This window comes from Eptesicus fuscus, chromosome 19 (assembly GCF_027574615.1).
Source record: "Eptesicus fuscus isolate TK198812 chromosome 19, DD_ASM_mEF_20220401, whole genome shotgun sequence".
In the NCBI taxonomy this organism is placed as follows: Eukaryota; Metazoa; Chordata; class Mammalia; order Chiroptera; family Vespertilionidae; genus Eptesicus; species Eptesicus fuscus.
The window spans coordinates 21,441,897-21,462,165 of NC_072491.1; the positions used below are offsets into that span (position 1 = coordinate 21,441,897).

Below are 20,269 nucleotides of genomic sequence, written 5' to 3' on the forward strand. Positions count from 1 at the left end.
GCCCCAATTATATATCATTGTTGATACATTTAGTTCTTTTTCTATGTGGGCTCAATAATTTCTACATGTCATGAGAATGTTAAGCTTTAAACATTAATGAAAGAATAGTCTTTTTTATACAATTATTTTTCTAAATTTTGTTTGAATTTATTATGGTGATATTAATTAATAAACTTTTATAGGTTTCAAGTGTACAATTCTATGATACATCATCTGTATATTGTATTGTGTGTTCAGGACCCAAACTCAAGTCTCCTTCCATCACCATTTATCTCCCCTTTACCTAACTCTTCTAGCTGCTCCCATTGTACAATTATTTTTATGACACTATAAATATGCCTTTGGATGTATGTCATGTCTTAACAGCAAATAGGTGGTTTTTTTAAAATAGTACTTTCTGATATGAATATGTGCCTTTTAATGTTATTAACCTCCTAATTTTGATTTAGTAAAATGACTATAAAATAAGTAGTCAGTAAAAGTTATCTGATTCTGTAATTGTCTAATTTAAGGTAAATTTTCTAATCCATTATTGTAAAAATGGTATGCTTGAAAAATGTAAATAAATACAGCTATTTAGCTGTGCTCTAAACTATTAAGATTACAAGTTCATTCTCTTAAACACCTAATTTTGCGACCTTGGAGAAATTATCAGTATTTCTGAAATTGACTTTTTTCATCTGTATAATAAAAGTATTGGGAATAATATCTGAAATGATCTACTAAGAATTGTATATGAGTAGCATGGCATAGAATGTGTATTAGAAAATGTTCATTTTTAACAGATACAGAATAACTGTATCTTTCCGTAGAATATCATACATTAACAAATTTAAAAGAATTCACAGGATTTAATTCTGGGATGTCTAATTTAAAATTTCTATTTAGGGTTTGAGATTTCTATATGAAATTTTCTTTTGCTAAAACATATATGAGAACATCAACTAGTTCTCTGTGAGATAATCAAACAGGCTTTAGATTATGCCATTTTACAGGTAAAAAAAAATGAATGTTTACGGAGAATAAGTGACTTGCCCAAAAATAGCTCTAGTTAGTACTTTATTAACACCATGCATAGTTTGCTTTTAGGATGTCAGTGCTGTTTTACTGAGAGCAGAGTAACAGTAGTTAATGTTTCACAGATTTTCTATAAAAGATTGGATAAATATTAATCAGGGAACAAAGTGTTTAAAATTGCTTGCTGACATCTTTTGTTTTATGTTTTAACCCCTGCTTTAATGGTTTAATTAAGTCTGTTTCTTCACTAAAAGCCACCTCCATTCTTTTTGGCAACATGCCTAGTATAAACAACAACTGATTGTGTATACTCTTGAATCCTTGCCTTGCTCAGATGTGAAAGAGTCTTTTGTGTTGACAAAAAGTTTAGAAACCTCATCCTTGAGATCTATCCAATTATTAATTTGAATGCTCCAAAGTGAGGAATGCTATCTAAGGAGAAGAGTCATTAACTGCCTAAGGTGCATCAAAATTTTAATTGGCTTTTTTTTTCTAATTCACTTGCATGCCCCGTGGTGATACAACAAATCTTCAGTCAATTAAAGCATTGAAAAGGAAGGTACTAACCACAACATATCTTTTTCAAGCTTGCCCAGAGAAAAACCTATTTCTACCCTCAATCCTGTGACTTGTGGAATCTATATATTATACACAAGGCTATTATCAAGGTCACAGTTAGATTAACAGTAAGCAAAATTCATGACGTCATTAGGTGGAACTCATCCATATAATATATAAACATGCAAAACGGGTATTGTTTTTCTTATTGAGCAAACAATTGTTAATATCACATGCAGTTCACACACACACACACACACACACACACACACACACATATTTATAGCCTCTGCATTTTATTATACAAGAGAGATAATCAAGATACAAGGACTGATTCTACCTCTGAAGGGGGTCTGCAGAGATAGCAAATCAGACTGAGTTCTATCATTCTCAGTCAAACCTGGGTAAGGGGCCTTTAGAGTACAATTAAATCACTAGGGTGCACTGCCACAAAGAACACTCTACGGCCATTTACTTCTATGGCCTAACAAGTCCTTTTGAAATTTTCTAATAATTGTTGTGGGAAACCCGTTTTCTACCACAACATTGTACAGGAAAGGAGAGTTTCAGTAAAATGAGCAGCAGTTAGGGTGAGGAGGGATTTTAACACGAGTATTAGGAAGTGATATGGGAAATCCAGGGAGCATTGGAGAAAAGAAAGGAGACAAGATTAATTATGTCAGAAGAGAACTATAGTGGCTGCTCGAGAACATTTATGGGCACACGGCCAACATTTTCTGAGGAAGAAAAGGTCTACCAATTACACAAGTGGGAATTCAAGCTTCAGATTGCTGTTTATTCTTTCTAATTACTGTTCCTTGATTATGTCCCCAAGGCTTGTGAATTCCATGATTATGTCAAGAATCCAGCAAATTTATAAAAATAAACAAGAAATTATGGCAGAATATATTACTCTTTTATATCTGTCTTCACAGTACTGAGAACACAAACTGGTTAAATAATTGACATTCAAAAACTATAAAAGGATAAATAAAGCACAGAGTTTAGCTACAGTAATTGAAGTATATTTTATAACTATGACCAAAAGAAATAAATAGATTATGGGCAATCACAATGTAAATAAACTGAAAGGGTAAAAAGTTTTATCAGAGAAATAGGAAAAATATATGACAGACCTTGTACCAAAATTTAGTTGATCAGGTAGTAATTTAAAACAAAAAAAAAAAAAAAACAACTCCTTAAATATACTTAACTATAGTTGTGCCCAGAAGCAGCCAGCTGGGACTTATAGTTTCAATTATCATTAAGACATAGGCCATGCTAATTCTTGCTCACTATTATACCCACATGAATCTAGACTCTTGTACTCCTTCAAAACCAATCATAGACCTAAATATGTTCTAAAATTTCAGGAGAAATACAGCACTATCTTTTCTATCTTTTGATAAGCATTAGCAATATATATTATTAATTAGACTTTGTTAAAACTTCAAACTTCAGCTCATCAAAAGATAGTGTAATAAAATGAAAAAAGCAAGTCACAGATCTGAAGAAAAAATTTACAATGTATATATTTGTCAAAAATGGCATAAAGATTGCATCAAAACACATAACTCAATATCAAGACAAATCAACCCGCTTATAAAGTAGACAAAATGTTTGAACACACTTCGTAAGATATATAAATAAATGGTTAATAACACTTTTTAAAAGTGTTCAATATTATTAACCATCACAGAAATGCAAAATAAAAACACAGTAAAGCTTGACAACCTCAAAGGTTGACAACAATGTGTGCAATTGAAACTCTCATAGAATTATGGCTGAATATAAAATGAAGCAACTACTTTGGAAACCTGTTTGGGAGTTTTCTGTGTGTGTGTTTTTTCCTCTATAAAACTACATATAGATACTCAATAACCCAATAATTCTATTTCTAAGTATTATCAAAGACAAATGAAAATGCATCCAATAGAAGAGCTGTACATGAATGGTCATTGTGTCTTTATTTATAGACCCCAAAGAAAAACAACTTAAAGGTTCATTAACAGGAGAATAAACAATTCATGGAATGAAATGTTACTCAGAAATAAAATGTAAAAAAAAAACGGTTGACACATGCAAAAATGTGGTGGGAATCTCAAAAACATTAAAAAACTATGGTACATGTACACAATGCAATACCAAGCAGCTGTAAAAAAGAAGGATCTCTTACCCTTTCAGACAGTATGGAGGGACCTGGAGAGTTATTATGCTAAGCGAAATAAGCCAGTCAGAGAAAGACAAGTATCACATGATCTCACTCATATGTGGAATCAAATGAACAAAATAAACTGTTGAACAAAAAAGATCCAGAGACATTGAAGCATGAAACAGACTGACTTATTTCAGAGGAAACGGGCAGTGGGGTGGGATGGGGGAGCTGGAAGAGATTAACCAATGAATTTAGGATGGACAGTATGATATTTAGGGCTTACATTTCTTTGTTATGCGTGTTTTATATCTTTGTTATGCATGTTTTAAAATTTGTTTTTATTATTTATCTTACCATGTTTTATTTAAAAATAGGCTTAAATTCATATGTGAATAGATAAACGCTGGAGATTATATACATATATATTAACTAGAGGCCCGGTGCATGAAATTCATGCACTCAGGGGGTGGGGTTCCCTCAGCCCGGATAACAAGAGGGCGCAGGCCAGGCCAAGGGACCCCACCAGTGCATGATCGGGGCTGGGGAGGTACAGGGGAGGTTGGCCAGCCTGGGAGAGACCTCAGGAGGGCTCCAGGGCGTGTGTGGCCCCTCTCGCTCAGTCCCGATTGGCCAGACCCCAGCAGCAAGCTAACCTACCAGTCGGAGCGTCTGCCCCTGGTGGTCAGTGCAGTACAACAGGCATCACAGCAACTGGTCTACTGGTCGACTGTCTGTGCCTTGGTGATCAGTGCATGTCATAGTGAGCGGTTGATGGACCTTAGCATATCATTAGCATATTATGCTTTGATTGGTTGAATGGCTGACTGGACAACCGGTTACTTAGCATATTAGGCTTTATTATATAGGATTATGAGTTATATATTATGCATTAAACATATTTTTAATGATTATAAGCTCTGAACTGAGAAAAATCTTATTAAATTTGACAATAAAATAGTAGTCAAGTTTTCAGACTAATTTAAATTGGCTAATTGAAATAAGCAAATATTCTAGAAAAATTAATTGTACTGGACAAAAAGCTGTTCCTAAAGTGTTAACTAAAATTTTTATTGGTATTTCATCTCATGGTAAAATTGTGTAACATGCAATGAACCTAAAGCAGTCATATTTTAGTGCAAAAAATTAAAATTTAAAAGTTATCAAGACTGCATTATAAAATTTCCAAAAGCCTCCTAATATTTAAATCTAAAAAGGGGGGAATAGTAGAAGAATATCATGTAATGAAAAATATCCTGTAAGTAAATTACATCTAGAAAATTTTTACTTTAGAAAATTAACTTTCATTTGTAATGCTAACAGCAAGACACCCATGAAAAACACACATGGTGTCAAAACAAGCCAAAGGAAAATCGTTTGGGCAAAAAATGAAAGTGGATCTCAAGTCAAATTTATAGAAAAGATTCCTTTATTAACTTTTGGTTGAGAATATGTTTGTATATTTTCAGAAAACAACTCCAAGACAATGTGGATTCCTGCAACAGAGAGGAATTGACAGGACTGCTCAGCCATGAAGACAGAGGAGAAACAGTCCAAAGATGGAAGACGCTGACGATGCCTTGCCATAATAGCAGTCAGCAGCTGTGCGTCGCTGCAGGTTACCCAGGACCAAACCAAAGAGGGTCGGACCTGCATTACCACCATTTGTCCACCATCCATAACTGAAATATCATTGCTGACATGTACACATAAGGAACTGTTTGACATTGAAATTGGGACTCAAAAGAACTGTTGGCCCAGAAAGAAACTCACTACAGACTGATTCATTTGCCTCTCAGCATAACCATTATTGCTTGTCTCATTTTCTGTTCTTATATGTGTATTTCTAATATCACATGATCTCACTCATCTATAGGAAATAATGAACAACATAAACTGATGAATAAAAACAGACCCGGAGACAGGGAAGCATCGATCAGACTGTCAAACCTCAGAGGGAAGGTAGGGGAGGGTGGGAGTAAGGAGGAGAGATCAACCAAAGGACTTGTACGAATGCATATAAGCCTAACCAGTGGTCGCGGACAACAGGGGGGTGGGGGCATGCGTGGGGAGGGGTCTGGGATGGGAATGGGGGGATGATGACAAATATGTAATACCTTAATCAATAAAGAAATTTTAAAAAACTGTGTTGCAATGATAATTCTCCCTCTTTCTACTTTCAACAGTATTAAACATGGACAAGTAACATAAGCCTCATTTTCCCAGTTGTAAAATGATGATAATAATAGAAATCTTTCACATTGTTTGAGTAAGAGAAAAGTTAAATAATATAAAGAATAAAAAATACTTAGCAGTGTTCAGTACAAGGGACTCAATAAATGATTAAGTGTTAGGTTATTGAGCTTTCATTACATTGTAATCCTCATAATATCTGGTAAGTGCTATTATTCCTTCATTTACAGATTAAGAAGCAAAGAATGAGGACAAAAAAAATTGATTTGACCCATCTGACAAAGTCTTTTAACTTCCCAGGAGCCACAATTATTGTTTTTAAGGAGACAGCAGGGGTAAAATAAAAATGTGTTTTCATTTTCAAGGGGATCTAGAGAGAATAGATTCTTACACAAACCAAACTATCTAAATTGGTGGTTAGAAACTACCAGATAGCATTAAGAGAGCTTTATTTTTTTTTTATTTTACACCACTTACAGAGCATACATTGCTACTATAAAGAAAATATACAGAAGTCTTTATTTTTAAACTTGTATATATACCATTTTAACTGGCTTGACAGTTTGAGAATTGTTTTCTTTATTCTCTTACAGCCTGTAATATGATTGGGTACAGGTGAAGGCAGACACTCACACCTCCACAGTACGACAGGCAAGCAGAAACACACACACTGCACTGTCTGCTTACTATCTTGACTTAATGCTCTGTCATTAACAAAAGGCATCCAGCTTTTTAATGATAGTGGCAATGATGATGAAATAACACTCTCAAATAAGTCAGCCACACTGTATATTTTTTAATAGGATGAATACTGAATGACTTACACAGTGTAAAAGAAAGAAGAAACTAGAAATACTCTAATGAATGTATCACCCACAAAAATGGAAAAACAAAATTTCACCTGTAATCATTCCAGTGACCTTTTTCTTTGCATAGACATGTGGTTTGAAACAACAATTCAGGCATTTTTAACTGTCATTCTGACTGGAAACATAGTCAAGTATGTAAAAAGCCTTTAATTCTTATAGGTTATCTGCTTAGAATATTTTGATTTGGAGATTTGAAAAACAGTTTACTACAGTTAAAGAAATGTGTACACGCTTGGGTGAAATTTTAGGACTCAATGAAATATGTAATATCTGGCACTTTGAACTGGTTGAATAAGAGTAGATCTATGTTTAGAAGAAATTTTTGGTAAGACAGCAAAAATATTTATATTTACATATTCTATCTGCCATAAAGAAATTCTGAAGAACCACTGAAATAACACACAGGGTACCAGCTAATTTCACATCTGTCTTATCAGCCAGCTTAAAAATAATTTCATTTGTATGGACAGAAATGTGAATGTCCCAGTTGGTGACATAAAAGGGCCTGTTTTTCAGATATTTATATTTATAAATCATACATATTATCTACAAATCATGTATTCTACTACCATATGAATATTTATTTTAAGCATTCTGCATATTGTTATATATATTAAAATTAGGTACATACCACTGAAAGACACATTTCCTGGTATGCATTCACTTTATCAAAAGTTATGCCCTTAAAGAATGAAGCCTTGAAATAAATATTTTTAAAAACATAATATCTTTATCCACTCTAAAGAGGTCACAATTCAATTAATATTAACTTTTTTTGCAAGATAATATAAATATACTCGTATCATGAAGTCAGAGACTCTGAGTTAATTTATTCATGGGATAATATATTTCCAAATGAATAACACATGGTGTATATGACTTTATTATAATTGCACCACAAATATTAATCATTTTTGTAAAATAAACTGCTTTTACTCATAAAATATTTTCTCTCCATTCTTCCATTCAAAACCCACTAACCTTGTCCGAAAGTTCGTGGGATGAGGATGTCCATCATATAATGATAAGTAGTCGTATTCTTCTTCTAGAGCAAATGATTGAAAAACAATTTGTATTCTATTTCTTTCTTCTGCTATTATTACCCATGTACAGTTTGCACCATTTGGATATCCATATGGGAAACCAGGGCTTTCTATAGTGCCATTAAGTCCTTTTAAAGTGCCACCACATGTATAAATAAATCCTGCAACAAAAAGACAAATAAACAGACATTAACACTATGTAAAACAAGAATAATCCAGATCCATTATTGTTTTTCCAAGATCAATGTTACAATCATTTTAGAAATGACAATTTTAGAGCTATGTAAATTACCAAATTTTTTAAAAAGGTAAGACATAACTAGCAAAATACTAGAAGACTTGTCATTTATCATATGTATTGTGTTTAGCAATTTTATACCAGTAGATGAAATGAAATCTTCCACATATGTGACTCATCATCTATTACATGATTCAACAGACAAACACAGTTCTAGAACATGATATCTTCCCTGAGGTAGTTTCCAATCTAATTTTGGATACTCATAACTGCATTGCTGGAAAAGGTGAAGGTATTAAGAACTACAAATTGGTAGTCACAAAATAGTCACAGGGAATTAAAGTACAGCACAGGGAATATAGTCAATAATATTGTAGTAACTATGTTTGGGGCCAGGTTGGTACTTGAAATATCAGGGGATCACATTGTAAAGTATATGATTGTCTAGCCACTATGCTATACACCTGAAATGAATACAAAATAATATAGAATGTAAATTATAATTGAAAAATAAAATAAAACTAATGATTTTAGAATGCACTTAGGACCTTAAAAAATTAACTCCACTTTTTCTTGGTAAAGCATGATAACTCATTTGGGTATCTATATCTCTACCATCTATTAATGTGTTTTAGGATAGTCTGATTCTAGCAGACTCAGACCTAAAAAATAAAAAGTAAAAAAAAATCAATGTAATTGCTCTGTCATAAACCAGAGTGGTTTGGTCCAAAATGAACACAATCCTAATTTAATTGCAACAAGTGAAACCTGATGTTGGAGAGAAAATATTTTGAAAAATTGAATCTTGGGCAACTGTCATCAGCCATCCTATAGATTTCATACTAGTTCTATAGGAGGTCTAAATTATTGAGGGTTTGACTCTCGGACAACTCTTTACCCAGGTATCATTTACACATTTTTGGGTCAAACATGAAGCTTAAGTGCCATGAAAGTGTCATTCAGAGATACTGAGCTAACCCGGGGAAGAAGAAATTAGCTACTTTGGCTAATATGGAATGTCATACTACCCAAATTATCTGTGCCTGGAAGTAGTTGTTGAAAATGCAGGCAACTTGGGGCTGCTCTCTCTGGGAAGAAATGAGTTTTTGTTTTATAGGCGGATCTTTTTTAAAAGTGTAAAGACATGGAAACAACCAAAGTCCTTCTGTAGATGGTTGGATAAAGGAGATATGGTACATATATACAATGCAATATTACTTGGCCATAAGAAAAGATGAAATACTACCATTTGCAACAAAATGGATGGATCTTGAGACTATCATGCTAAGCAAAATAAGTCAGACAGAAAAAGTTAAGAATCATATTATTTTAATCACATGTGGGATATAAAACTAAAAACAACAAGTGAATAAACAAGAAAAAAAAACAAAAACTGAGACACAGATAACAGTATGGTGCTTACTCTAGGGAACAGGGGTGGGGGTAGTAAAGGGTAAAGGGGGCCAAAAACATGGTGACAGATGGAGATTTGACTTTGTGTTGTGGTCACACATGCAATAAACTGTAATGTATCATTGAAATGTACACTTGAAACCTGTTAATCTTATTAACCAATGTCACCTTAATAAGATGAATTTTAAAAAAGAAACAAAAAAAAAAAAGTGTGAAGAACTGCCAGGGTTCTTGTCCCAGCATTACGAAGGGTTCAGCAATCTGGAGAAAGGGCTGTGCGTAGATTCAATAAGAAGTCCAAAGACGAAAGATAGGTTTGAAAGGCATGGGGGTCAGAGGAGCTTCAGCTAAAGGAACTAAAGACTCTCTTTGTCTCAGGACCCCATGCTTTTTATTAACACAATTTCTCCTAAGGCAATAATACACTTCAAAGGGTAGGGTATCAATGGGTAGGGTTTACAGAAGCATTGTCAGATTGGAGAATAGCCTACAGCTGTTCAGGTGTTTGGCCAACAGGAGGCAATAACATGCAGATTTAAGATGCCCTGAGCTGTCTGGCAGTAAACAATTATCTTATTCAGGTTTGGGGGAGATGCTTTATAGCCATTCCAACAGATGATTACATATGTGGCTCAGCCCTTGTTGAGCCCCCAAGCTTCATCAACCTTTTGATGAAACTCTTGTAATTATGACATGCTGGAACTGACTCCTGGCAAAGAACCTTACAAGAAAGATGGCAAGCCAGATTGTAGATTGTGGCAGACAGAGGCTGATTTGGGATGCTGTACATTATTTCCACACCCCGTTCAGGAGCACCTTTCTTTTGCTAGCTGACAATACTGACTAGTGGTGAGATCTATGGCTGGAGACTGGATGAATCAATATAATCCTATGCTCCTAACCACAGTAACTTCAGGAATCTACTCCAGTTATCTCCATAGAGGGCAAAGTTCTAAGCCTGGAATATTCACTGTGACATGAACCGCAGGTCTTATGATTCCTTTGCCTTTTAAAAAACCTACTAAGAAGTTGAATGAGGTAGAAGTTTTTAAAAGCCAGTATTTGTGTGTATACATGTATTTTTGCTAAAACGCCAAATGTCAAATAGGGCATTTTACTATTTTCAAAGTAAAAAAAGGGAAAGGTCCCTTTTAAATTGCTTCTTGCCGAGCAATTACTGTGAAGCCTTAGGTTAATTAGCTATCACCCGTTTCTATTAGTTTTCTGCCTGAACAGCTTCCAATTTGAACTTCATAACTAAACGCAGGCATGAATCCCTTCATCTGCAAACTGATCTATGGGTGGTTTTATATGTTCTCAAGCCCCATAACCCTGACAGTTTTAGATAAAGGACGTATGTCCTAAAATAACATGCTCAGCTTTGTCCACTAATTCCTCAAGGGCCTGTTGATTCATGCATTTCAATTACTTTCCTTTTTTTAAATTCTCCAGGCAAACTAGAAATTATACCTTTTCCCAAGCTTTTTTATCTGTATTCTTCATTTCATTTTTTATATCTAAGCTTGTTTGATGAACATTACATTATTCATAATGTACACTTTTTCCAACACAAAATAATCAGAAGTAACTAGAGTTTTTTAAAACTAAAATAAGCCCTAGTTGATTTGGCTCAGTGGATAAAGCATCGGCCTGCAGACCGAGTTCGACTCCCAGCAAGGGCACAGGCCCGGGAAAGGGAGCATGCAGGAGGCAGCCAATCAATGATTCTCTCTCATCATTGATGTTTCTGTCTCTCTCTTCCCCCCTCCCTTCCTCTGTGAAATCAATAAAAATATATATTAAATAAAATCTTCCCTCATTTACTTATGCTTCCCATGTGTACTTCTACTACATTTCTTTGTAATGACTACAGAGCTAGACGGCATAAGGTATGCCTGTACTATGATTTATTTAATAAATCTCCTATTCGAGGCTTTATTCTTTGTGGTTACAAAGTGGTAAAGAGTAACTTTAAATGTATAGCCTTGTATACTTGTGTGAAATAGTCTTCAGATGGAGTTCCAGAAATGGAACTGAAAGAGCCAAACTATCCTCAATAAATATAAAAATTTTTACTGCTATCACCAGGTTAGGAAGTGTTTCCTACCTTCAACCCCAATATTGGCAATACCAGATTTTTCACAAAGCAAATTTTGCAAGACAAAAGATGTCATGTATTTTATCTTGCATTTCTCTGATTCCCATTGAAATCAAATATCATATGCTTCTCATTCATTCATAATTCTTATTTTATGAATTGCCTCTCCATAGCCTTAACATGTTTTTTTAAGGGGTACACCATGTACACTCACTTCTCTTTTTGGACACAATCACTTTGGTTTCTGTTTATTGTTTGGTAATCCATGTTTGCCTTTTCTGAATGAAACAACAATTGCTTATTTTTTGTAACTCGTTGCTCTCATAAATCCACAGCTACTTATCGATCTTTATAGTTCATGTGAAGCATTATCTCCTTTCCCACCCATCTCCTCTGATGATCTTGCTTCCACATTTGCTCATGTATTCATCACATATATCATGATTAAAAGGACATTACCTTAGAGTGTCTCAATGGAACTGACAAACTACAACATAAGGAAGCAGGGAGATGCAGATCATTATTATTTACAGAATGACTGGGGTAAGCACACTTTGCCATGAAAGCAAATTGATCAAGATAATTCAGTATTTGTTTATGGAAAACATGTCTCAAAAATTGGCATGGGAAATTTCCATAGATTTAGTCTTTAACAGTTTCTGAGTGCCTTACATTGTATTTTTCACACCTTAACTTTTAATATCCACTAAAATTAAACAGTTGATTTATTCTTGAAAAAAAAAATAATTATAATGTATAAGAATTGGTTCACATTGTCAACAAGAGTTTTATTAACAATATATATTTTAAATGTTTTCTCTTTTGTTGATGCCATATATTACCTTTTCTAAACAGTAGAGAACTATGCAAAGACTATTTGTACAGTATTTTAAGGAATGTGCTTAAATTTATTTTATTCTATTTTGTGCTAACCAAGTTCCATGATAGACCAACATTTACACTTATATTTACTTTTTACCTTTTTCACACTTGTGTTTATTTATTACAGTCTGGATTTTGTGCCCAATTATATTGACATGGCTCTTTCTGTTCATCATCAAGAGTTCACTTTTTCTTATAGAGAGACAGCCCTTGTGTGATAAAGACTTATAAAGTAAAAAAACTTAACAGTCAGAGTATCCTTTTTTATTTTTGTAAACAACACATAATATGAAGTCTATCCTCTTACCAATTTTGAAAGGTACAGTACTGTTAAATCTATGTATATTGTACAGCAGATCTCTAGAACTTTATCATCTTGCATGAATGAAATGCTACACCCATTAAACAATAACTTCTAATCTTCCCATCACCCTATTCCCTGGCAACCACCATTCTACTTTCTGCTTCTATGAATTTGAATAATTTAGATACTTTATAGGCATAGAGTAATTCAGTATTTGCCTTTCTGTGACTGGTTTACTTCACTTAGCATAATAACCTCAAGCTTCAACCATGTTGTGGAATATGACAGAATTTCCTTTTTTTTAAGCTAATTTCAATTGCATATGTATACCTCTTTTTCTTTATTCACCCTTTAATGGATATTTAGATGGTCCCCCACTTCTTGGCTATCATGAATACTATTTCAATGGGCATGGAAGTGCAATTATCTCTTTGAGATCCTGATTTCAACTCCTGTGGATAAATATGCATTCATGGGATTGCTGGATTATATGGTAGTGTGCTTTTCATTTATTGAGGAACCTCCATATTGCTTTCCATAGCAACTGCATCCTTTTCCACTCTCATAACAGTGCACAAGGGTTTCAAAAATCTCCACATACCCAGCAACACTTATTTTCTGTTTGTTTGTTTATTTCTTTTGGATGTTTTGAATGATGGCTATCCTAACAGATGTGAGTATATCTCATTGTGGTTTGAATTTGCATTTTCCTGATGTTTAGTGATGTTTAGCATGTTTTCTTAGACATGTTGTCCATTTAGTATGTGTTTTTTTTTTTTTTTTGAGAAATGTCTAAGTCCTTTACCCATTTGATTGAGTTAATTGTTTTTAGTTAGGAATTACAGTTGGTGTCCTAGCCAATAGACCATTGCCCAAACCAATGCCAAAAAGATTGACCCCTATGTTAGTCGTTACCCTAGAGAGTAAAATGTGTGTCCATGTTTATTAGGGTAAGTTATACATTAATACGAATCACTTCCTGAACAGAGTCAGGACATCAGAGCATTATAAGTCCACCCCTTTCCTTTAATGTTTGTACTACTGTTTTTGTAGACTTTAGTTATACATCCTCTCAGCATCTATTTTCAAACAACATAATTCTTCATTCTAAAAGCCTATGTCTAGAACAATAGTACAATAATCAACTGAAATATTCATTCAGGCAAAAATAATTCAAAGGGAATTCAGTAGTTCAAGGCACTATCATTCATTGAGCATGGGAAACTCCTTCTCTCCAATCAAGTACTAAAATAATAAAATTATTGTGAGGAATACACAAGAAAATCATCACAATGCATAGAAATTATAAAATAATTTATGTTATGTGACAATAAATATTGCTTTAATGATCTTATGCTTTGCCATGGCTAAGAATACAAACAGGTATTATGTTCTCTACTGTTTATAGCAAATTTACAGCTTTGGGGTACTAGTGGAGAAATACAAGATTTGGTAGTGTCTTAACATTTAACTTGCTTTTCCACCATTTCTTCTTTATGACAAAATAAAGATACCATGGGCAATAAAATTTTTATTCCAGATTATTATATTTGGGGGTACTGTTCATTCCATCTCCCTTCTCCTCACACTTGACAAAATCCAGAGAGAGGTGTCCGATAGTCCTCCAGACATGAGCTGCCTGTCTTGTTTATTTAATGAACACTTCTATTTTTAAAAAATCTTTGCAAGAAAGTGCTGAGCTGGAAAGAGCAGAGAAAATATTTCTATACCAATAAAGTAACTGAAAGGCATTCAGGTTGTATTTTCCAACTTATCTTCCTTTTGACATTTACTTTTCTTCACTGCAGCTGCAATAATATGATTTTCTTTTTTTCCCCATTCTTATTATTACCTTACACATGTTAACCTAGTGCTAATAATAATGGTTCTGTGTATTATCTTCTTCCACACCTCTGTGGATTTTTCTATAGGCCTAGAGTCACTATTTACTTTAGAAGGAATAGTACATTGAAAGGCATGTAAAGGTGAAAACCAGGCTTTTTGTGATTCCAAAGAGCAGTTATAGCCCTTGGCACATCAACAAACAAATCACCAGGACTTCTGAATTCTCTTGTAGGCTTTCTTCCATGCGCTGTTTGAAGGCACTGAGAGCATGAGTGACAGCTAAGATGATATTGCCATTCTAGGGGACTCAAATTCTGCGGATGACGTAGTACAGGGGAACAAAAGGAGGTGAGAGATAAATTGTTGCTGAATGGGTTTTCACACCATTGAAAGTGTATTTCAGTTCAACGCTAGTGACAGTCCAGCTCCAACCTGCTGACAGATGGCTGCTAGCAGCAAGATATATTTGAGACTTACTGTCAAGATACAAGCTTTCATATTAACCAAAGATCGTTCTTTCTAAAGAGTATTTCAAAGGATGATGACAAAAACAGAAATGATATTTAACACATACATTGTGAAAAGAAATATCTGAGAACCCAAAGCAGGGCCGAAGTTGGCAAAGGGAAGATGACTACATTTCCTAGGAGTGAATACCTCCAAGAAAACAGTCAATCCTTAAGAAAAAGGGTCGGTGTTGGGCTTGGGCACAATGAGGATAAGAGAGCTCCCTGAAAATGGCAAAAATCACCAAATAAGTACAACTGAGAAAGACCTTTGCCTCAGGTTCTCTCAGCAGAAAATTAGAAACGAGAAAGTGTGAGGATAAAGCTTAATGTGTCCTGACCACAATATGCATTTAGCAAAGACTGCTATCTATTCACAGGAAACTTAAAGATTAAAGGCAATTATTAATTGATATGTGTGCACAATGCTCTTCTAAATTGTGTAACCTTCATTCACAGATTTTAATCACAGCACATTGAGGCACTTACTATTGCTATTCTCATTTTGCAGAAAAGGAAGTAGAAACACAGAGAGTTTACATAATTTCTCAAGGTCACACAGCTTTAATAGGTTGTAGACCCTTACCTCAAACAGAGGCCAAGTGAACCCCTGGCCCTTGCTCTGACATATTTAGTGCAGCTTCCTACATAAAATATGACGTGATCAGGTGCCTCTCTTTCCCAGAGCACACAGCTTTGGGAAGCAAGGGTGGGGAGGAAAAGAGATAGCTTATAAATTTTAACAAAATCAGCCCTGGATATCAAAGGGGTTGGTGTTTCTGGAAAGAGGAGCAGTGAGGAGCTAACCCCAGATTGTCCTCCTATTCAGTTAAAAAGGTTTTAGCCTTCCAAATACATAACATAATTGAACCAAGAAAATTATTCATAGAATGCCCAAAGACACCATTTTGTTAATTTGTTTGTTTGTGCTTTTGCTTTGTTTTTTATGATAATGGGGAGGTAGTAGTGGTCATGGTGTGTGTGTGTGTGCGTGTGTGTGTGTGTGTGTGTGTGTGTGTGTGTGTGTTAGGGTTATGTTTCTTTACAACAGTCCTCTTCAACTGTAGGCTTTCATGTATCATATAGATTTTTCAGTGTGTTTATAAATTCAATTACATTCATTTTAAGACCCTTAACCAATATAGAATAAAGTCCATATGATTTTTGCCTCATTCAAACAGATAATTTTCTATACAACTGCAAGACATATTTATTAGTATCATATCCTGAATAGTGTTACTAGTTTACTACTCTTTGATTTAGAATATAGGATGTCAAGTATGAATGACCATGAGGAATCAGTGAAAAGGGAAAAATGATACACTTCTCTAGTCCTTCTGAAATAAAATAATCACCTTACCCCAGAAATAAAAGATTCCTAGGAGCCTCACAATTACAATTTTTGTTGTAAGGTAGAGGGTTTCTTACCGCCCCCACAAAATCAATGACTCTTCAACTCCATCATTTGTTTTACCTACTTTACCCATTTCTAACATTGACCAGCACACGTGCCAAAGGGACATATAAACCACTCCTTTTAATGTTTCTCATCAGAAAATATTAGATTATAAAGAGATTTTTCCTCCCTATGTGGGATTATTATAAATTTTATGTCTTATAGCAAAAGAATTGCTCGCTCATGAAATTTTATCATCACTGTCGAAACTGGAGAAAGTACAAGGAACAGCATAGATGCTTAATGCATTTATAGAGATATCATAGGTCTCAAGAATATTTCATGGGCATATGCAAAGAAAAAATAATTTCTTATATGCCTATATTCAATTGTCAGTCTGAGGAATAAGCTGTTCTGTAAGCATTTCCAAGTTACCATATACCCTTAAATTTATAATACCTACTTCAAAGAAGATAATAATTAGAAAAAAATAATACCTTTTCAGAGATGATCTGCAAAATGGGTTAGCACCAATGATGCAGTATAGTAGCAAGTTTCCCAATAACTCCTCCCATCCCTACATCCTCAGGTCACCCATCAAGAAGTGAAATATATTTTTCCTCCTTGAATCGGGGCAGGCTGTATGAACTGCTCTTTCTAATAGGACGCAGCTGAAGGCCGTGCCAGTTCTGGGCCTAGCTCTTGGGAAGCCTGACAGTTTCCAATTTCAGTCCTGGAGCCTGGGGCCACCATGCCATAAATCAAACGCCTTGCTGAAGAAAGACACAACCAGTCACAGGCTTCCGGCAGCCCTGGAAGAGGCCCAGGACGTGTGTGCAAAGCCGTTTTGGATTCTGTAGTCCCAACTGGGGCCCTAGGTTAGGCAGACCAGACCACACCAGAGTGACCCCTGGCAACACCCCACAGAAGAGAAGAACCAGTCGCCTGATCCCAGGCAGCCCAGGGAATGGTGAGAGATAAAACACCGTTTTTGTTTTGAGCCACTAAATTTTGGGTATAATTTCTTTTCCAGCTTTAGGTAACTAAAACATATCAAAAACTAAGAGACAATAATTAAACTGAAAAAAATTAACTTCAGACTCTCCTTGGAAATTCCAGACCCTACAATAAAACTGTTTCTCCAAAGGCAACAGTTATGTATGCCAATAGTTATATTTCAAGAGTGAACAATTACTATTTAAATGAGCTTAAGTCACCTAAATTAATTGAGAAGTGACATCCAATTTTCATTCTCTTTTTAATTTTTATTTTTCTAAGTCATTTTTTTAATGTCACTTGAAGCTATTCCATTCTTTTCAACCTCACTTATAAGGTAAAGATTAGGCCCTTCACACTTCTCTCAAGGATTACTAGGAATCCTTATTCCCCATACCTCCTATATAACTCTTCTCCAATGTATTTGTAATTCCTAATTTGCTGCTTTCTAAAACTAGTTAAAATCATACCTAACCTAATATTCTTCAATGGCTTTCCATTATCTTAAGAATAAATTCCACATTCATGGCAGGACTTTCCAGCCCTCTACTATCTGACTCTTGTTTTTTTCCCTTGCTCATAATTTGTGCCACCCCTCTCCTTTAAATCAAGACTTCAGTCATATTAAGCCTCCATGCCTTTGCATCTGCTGTTACCTCTCCCTATTTTTCCCTTTTGCCCTGTAACCCTATTATGTATGTTAAACAACAACAACTTTGAACCACTTACTGTACCTTTAAAATACTGTGCCACTTGGTGCATATACCATCACAGCACAGACCACACTCCATTGATGTGCTTTCTAAGTCCTGGAGCATGGCTTTTAGTTCTTTTTCCCAGCATCTAGCTTAGTGCCAAGAATGCTAGCCAATGCAGTGCTTGTTGGGTGAATCAGTGGATAATAAATGAGATGGATAACACATGTGAAAATACTTTAAAATAAACTAAAATGCAAATCGACCGAATGGGCAGAACGACGGGTCACTATGATGCGCACTGACCACCAGGGGGCAGACACTCAACGCAGGGCCTCTAGTATTTTATAAAGTTAGAAGTACTTTGTAAATATTATTTTGATAATTTCTACATACAGATTATAAAAATATTTCCTATAAGAGTAGACTGAAATCAGATTAGTAAAATTACTATATCTAGGAAAGTGGGAAGTGGTTGCATATACATACACTAGAAGTAGCCTGAAGGCTGCCTGTAAAATAAATATAAATATAAGGTACATTTATATTTAAATACATTAAGAAATAATGAAAAGAAAAATAAATGTAATGACTGGGAAGTGATAATTTACCTTAGATTGTATTTGTCCAAAGAAATTAACTATTTGATCATGGTAGTTTTAAAAATGATTTTGAAAAAAATGGAGATAAGTAAAGGTAAATTTGTTATACTGAATAGAATTAGAATCATGTATTTAAATTAAGCAATATTTTATTAAGTCACAGAACTGAATTTATTTACCATTACAATGAGACAATATTGAATGCAGCTGGTGAGTGATCCATAAACTCCAGGCATTGTACTAAGTGCTTTGCAGACATTATCAAGTTTAATTCTTAAGAAAACTCTGAGACAAGAATGAGCATTCCCCTTTTAAATGTGGAAATTAAATTTGTCCATGTTGACACTGTTCAAACATGGCAGAGCCCTGGCAAGATTTCTGGTTTAACCCATGGTTTCTTGTCATCAGTGAGAATGGAAAACAGAATAAAACTGTGGAATTTCCTGCAGACAAGAATTTTATTTTAAAAATTACCATTTCTCTTCAATTGCTTAATAACTTCTATTTATTACATGAACACTAATCCTCTTAGCACCATGACTTTACTTTAGCTTCCATGAATGTCTGTCACTTCAAAAGTCACATTCCTTAAAAATAACGGATATTTCTTACATATTTTACAGTTGACTACGTGCCATTCAATGGCCATACAAAAGCACCAGTGTGTAGAGGGTTGACTACTGTCCCTTCAAAACCGACATTTTCATTCTCAGAGTGTGACATGATTTGGAATTAGCATATTTTCAGATATTACTAATGTGAGGATCTCACGAGATCATCCTGCATTAGCTGGGGCCCTAACTCCAACGACCCGTTATCCTTAGAGAAAGGAAGACACCCGGAGACACAGAGGCCATGTGAAAATGGGCGCAGAGAGAATTAGAAGTATGCTGTCACAATCAAAACAACGCGTGGCACCCCAGATCTGGTAGAGGCAAGGAAGGAGTCTCCCCTGGAGCCTTTGAAGGCAGCCCAGTCCTGCCTATGATGCAATTTCAGACGTCTAGACCCCAGAACTGTGAAAGAATGAGTTTCTGAGTTGGTTTTAAAGTGCCAAGTGTATTGTAATTGTTTCTGGAGCCCTACAAAACTAATAGAGCACCTGTTTCCCATTTCTGCACACCTGCCAAGGGCAATGTTATGCCTAGGGCAAAAACAGCACATGAATGCCTGAGCTGTGTGTATGCAGTGGGTTAGTGAAGGTTCTCTTGAAGGGGTGACATTTAAGATTATACCAGGAGTATTTCAAATAGGAGGGGACAGACAATAAGATGACTGCAAGGAATAGACAATATGCAAAGATGAGAAGGAACCTAAAGAGTGCTTGCAGGACAAGAAGGAGACCCGTGTGGCTAAAGTGCAGTAGATAGGGAACACAGGTGGGTTTGCGTGTGGTAAAAAGAAGCCAGGTCATGTAGGTCTTTGCCTTGAGGAAATTGCCTTGCATTTTCAGTTCAATGCA

The 20,269-nt window shown here is 35.0% G+C and overlaps 1 protein-coding gene across 3 annotated transcripts in view; it reads right to left on the bottom strand.

Annotated features, from left to right (window-relative positions):
- Positions 1 to 20,269, bottom strand: part of CSMD3 (CUB and Sushi multiple domains 3) — a 923,077-nt gene that overhangs the window by 814,390 nt on the left and 88,418 nt on the right. For all 3 annotated transcript variants that reach the window (XM_054708474.1, XM_054708473.1, XM_008143384.3), the window contains exon 2: positions 7,771 to 7,993. In XM_054708474.1, the coding sequence (XP_054564449.1) occupies positions 7,771 to 7,993 (223 nt within the window). The remainder of the gene's footprint in view (positions 1 to 7,770; positions 7,994 to 20,269) is intronic.